Source organism: Poecilia latipinna, unplaced genomic scaffold (genome assembly GCF_001443285.1).
Source record: "Poecilia latipinna isolate Pla-1442-1.1 unplaced genomic scaffold, P_latipinna-1.0 Scaffold2641, whole genome shotgun sequence".
Classification (NCBI taxonomy): domain Eukaryota; kingdom Metazoa; phylum Chordata; class Actinopteri; order Cyprinodontiformes; family Poeciliidae; genus Poecilia; species Poecilia latipinna.
The window spans coordinates 62489-66886 of record NW_015115257.1 but is presented as its reverse complement, the minus strand read 5'-3'; the positions used below and the strand labels follow the sequence as shown (position 1 = coordinate 66886).

Genomic DNA, 4398 nt, shown 5'->3' with positions numbered 1-4398 from the left:
GGATCTTTACTGATTAAATTTATTTCAGCTCTAAGTATTTAATATCTAGGTGTTTTATGGAAGAAATCTACAGAATATACGGGCTGTCTTTTCTGAGATCTTTATCATAATCTCATTTTAGAGCTGAAATTTATTCAACAGCAGGTAAAATTATAAAGCTGCTGTCCAGCAGATATGAGTTCAATCTGGAATGAAAAAGTTTGAGGCTGCAGCTGGAATATTTCTGTTTTAAATCATAACAAAACTGTCTTGGAAAAAGAGGTCAAATAATTTTCTAATACTCATATTATTATGAGTATTAGAAAATTATTTGACCTCTTTCATCTTGACCTTAAGATGCATTCTTTACATGGTCCAATCAGGTCTCATTTCTGAAGTCATCTTGTGACGTCTCCATTTAGACAAAGTGAAATGGATTCAGTTGCTTTCTGTTTCTCTTCAGTGTTGTAGGTCTCAACTTCGACTTCCTGGCTCTCAATCTAACGGGCTTCATTGCTTACAGTGTCTTCAACATCGGCCTCTTCTGGATACCTTACATAAAGGTAACTTGACTTCCAAGATAGCTTCATTGTTCAGACATGTGATTGTGACTAGAACCACTGATGCAGGAGGGAGAGGTGGAAATAACACATGCAGCTGCATTAAAGCCCATCTGGGGGCCTTCTGTGAACAACCTGACCATTAATCCTCCCTCCCTGGTTCCTGTTAAGCCCTCTACTTCTTTAGGTTGTCCACAGAACTTTCTGGGTCTATTATTATGATTGTTGTTGTTGTTGTTAACAGTTGCTGCACAGAAGGCATTTGTATCATTACTGAGCCATTTCAGGTCACCTCTCTCATAGCCAGCAGAAAGCCAGACGTCTGAATAGAATAGGACAGAACGGGAAAGCATGTCAGTGTTTAATGTTCAGCTGTGTGTTTCTCTGTAGGAGGAGTTCCTTCAGAAGAATCCCAATGGGATAAATCCTGTCAATGCTAATGACGTCTTCTTCAGTCTGCATGCTCTGCTTTTCTGTGTGATCTACGTCAGCCAGGCTGCTCTCTATGAGGTACACTACTACAGAGTGGGATGTTCTGTCCAGCCGATGATAAAACAGACGTTAAGGACAAATTTCTGAGACACCGTGTCCTCCTTAAGACTTTACTCTGTCTTTCCCAGAGGGGGGGTCAGAGTGTGTCATGGGCTGCCAGGATTCTGTTGCTGATTGGTTGGACCTTTGCTTTGATCAGCCTATTTGTTGCTGTGGCCCACAAAATTACCTGGTTGGAGTACCTCTACTACTTCTCCTATATTAAACTAGCAGTCACTCTGATCAAATATGTACCACAGGTAAGCTAACGGAGGACAACAACAGAATATAGTCAAAGTGTTCTGTAGTTTGCCTTATTATCAACTTCTTTGTAAATTGATATTCTATTTCTGCCTGCTTCCAGGCCTATATGAACTACAGGAGACAAAGCACTGAGGGCTGGAGCATCGGCAACGTCCTGCTGGACTTCACTGGTGGAGTCTTCAGTATCCTACAGATGATCATTCAGTCTTACAACAATGGTAGATCTGCTTCTGTTGTTGGATTCCATCTTATAATTATTCTTCTATGAGTGGTTATGAATATCAGGTGAACGTTTTCATCAGCTCAGCCTGTGTACCTTTATGGCTTTGAGAAGAATCTGTTAGATTCTAAACACATGAAACAGAATGTCGCACAGGGAAAATTGATTGGAAAAATGAGCATGAATGAAGTATGAAGAGTGGAGAAAAGAATGGATACTCAAACAGTGTCTAGAGAAGTAAATGAACCTGCCAGGTAGTATGTTGAGGACAAAGGTGCAATTAATCAATAACAATATGTGAATAATTTCCCTGCGGCATCGAATAGAGGAGTCTTGAATCTTGATATATATTGCAATAGACACCTTATAAGTAGAAAATTTGTCTGATAGAACAATAATTTCACTGAACCCTGATCCAGAACTACACAGCGTTCTGGGGAATGTAGTCAGAGGAAAAGCTTTAGCTCCTCTCACAGCTAGCCAGGCAAGGTGGGTACCATCAACTACCTCGTTTTCTTTGGTTACCTAGCAACCTGTTGAGTAACTTATGCAGCAGTTTCAGGTTTCACCATCGTGCCTCATAACTCCTTAAAAATAAAATGAAATGATTAAAAAAAAAACAGCAGTGTTTTCACCAAAACTGGATTTTGAGTTTCCTCCAGTTTCCAGCTGAAGGAAACTGAATAAAACAGGGAAGGTCATGCCACCAATTTGACTGTATTTCAGATATTTAAAACAAAAACTAATAATGATTGATATTGCCTGATATCAAAGCCTTCTATTGTAAGATGTTTTTCAGCCATATTGTCCAACCCTAATCGATATGTTGCAAAGAGAAAATGAAATCAAACTTATAACCAGCAGATTTATCCAATTTGTTCTCTTGCACTGCAAAGAGTGAAAAATTCTGATTGCTCATAACCTGGGAAAAGTGAAGGTAATGCACTTTGAAAGGATGAATGGAAGCAGAAGGCAGCAGGCTGTGCAGCACCTCAGAGGAATCTGACTGGTGATTGGTCTCAGTAGAACTGAGGACTAACGGGATAGTTGAAGCTTCTCATAAACTAGCTTTATAATGAGAAGCACTTCATGCTACCTACTCACTGAACTTTATTTTACAGTTGTTCTGCTCTAGTAGAGTACTATGCGCCGCCTTTTTCTAAATGTTTGTAATTTCATCTGGAGCAGCACATTGTCATGCTTTCTGTTGTGTTTATCTCCCCTCAGATGAGTGGAAGCTGGTGTTTGGTGATCCCACCAAGTTCGGTCTGGGTCTGTTCTCTGTGGCATTTGACATCGTCTTCATGACTCAGCACTATTGTCTCTACAGACAGCCAGCACAGTATGAAGCCATTCCAGAGCAGCAGGTCGACTGATCCGAACACTTTGCTACAACCAAAGGGAAGCCACAAAGAAAGGGATTCAATCTAAGCTAAATGTTAGTTCTGTTGTTGCCTTCAGGCTCCCAGCAGGAAGTTCAGTTTATTTTGTCTCAGATTTGGCTCATCAGAGATCCATGGAACCTCTGAACAGCCTCAGGAAACTCTCTTCTTTTATATGCACACCTGCATAATGCATAGTTCTTTTTATTTAACACTCCACCTCAAGTCTGTAATTTGGATATGTAATTAATAGTATGCTTCGACTGTTTTATTTTCTCATGCTTTTTCATTAAACGAAGTGGGAAAAGGTGTGTACATACTGCTTTTCACAGTAGAAACCACAAGTCCATGGGAAACATGGAAAATCTTTTTCAATGTTTGGATCCTCAGACTTTTGAAGATCCATCAAAAGTCTGCTGTTCTCCACGTAACAGAAACTTGAGCACTTTAATGTCAAATGAGTTGGTGCAAATATCCCACAGCCAGAGTCGGATGAAGAGGAATTCCCACTCAATGTTTCTAATGCTGTTGAGAAAAATGAGATATTGTAAAACAGAAAAAAAACCATCTACAAACTGTAATGTAATATACACTGAACAAAAGTATAAACGCCCCATGTCAAATATAAGAGTTTTATTAACATTTGGGTTATGCAATATATAGAGAAACTCTAAATATATTTTCAGTAATTACTAATCTTCATATCTATCGCCATTTGTAGCAGATAGACAGTCCTTTGAACACGTCAGGTTGAGGAATTAGATTTTTCTCGTAGGCGGTTATGGACAGTCTGAGGTGTGATGCGTCTGTTGTGCAGACCAATAGTCTCGTCAGCTGTGTGTGTCACTGGTCTTAGCTGATCCCGCAGATGGACGAGCCGGATGTGGCGATCCTCAACCTCACCCAACAAGGATGAGGTTGATTTGTAGTAGTGCCAGGCTGTTGGGACATTGAGCCGTGCAGCTACTGCTCTGGTGGAAATCCCTGTAACCAACATGCCAATGACACCCATGGGATGGGAGCTGATGTTTGTGCCTCAGATGCACAAACATCTGAGGCATTATAACTTGTGGCAAAATGTGCCATTTTGGGGTGGCCTTTTATTGTCCCCAGTCCAAGGACTGTCCAGCTGTTGCTCATTTTGTCTGATCATCCACTGGACATGCCCCACTATGCTCTGAGTAAAACAACTTACTGAGTAATGCTCACTGACAGCAAGTTGGGTTAAGAATTATACACAAATCAGGAGAAATATTACTTTTGTACAATAAAATGTCAGCAAATGCTCATTTACAGTTAACTACACATGGCAACAATATTTGACATGAGGCATTTATATTTTTGTTCAGTATATTTGTTGATTAAAAAAGTTATAGAAGCCACCAGCATATATTTGCTATTTGTCATTGGAACTTGGCACATTTCTCACTCTGATTAAAAAGGCCAAAGTCATCCTAATACA

At 39.9% G+C, this 4398-nt stretch overlaps 1 protein-coding gene across 1 annotated transcript in view; it reads left to right on the top strand.

Moving 5' to 3' along the window:
- Positions 1-3247, top strand: part of ctns (cystinosin, lysosomal cystine transporter) — a 14916-nt gene extending 11669 nt beyond the window's left edge. Inside the window, exons 7-11 of the mRNA XM_015020722.1 lie at positions 443-542; positions 930-1049; positions 1160-1330; positions 1435-1552; positions 2782-3247. Coding sequence (XP_014876208.1) covers positions 443-542; positions 930-1049; positions 1160-1330; positions 1435-1552; positions 2782-2930 — 658 coding nt within the window. The 3' untranslated portion in view covers positions 2931-3247. The remainder of the gene's footprint in view (positions 1-442; positions 543-929; positions 1050-1159; positions 1331-1434; positions 1553-2781) is intronic.
- Positions 3248-4398: the final 1151 nt, after the last annotated feature.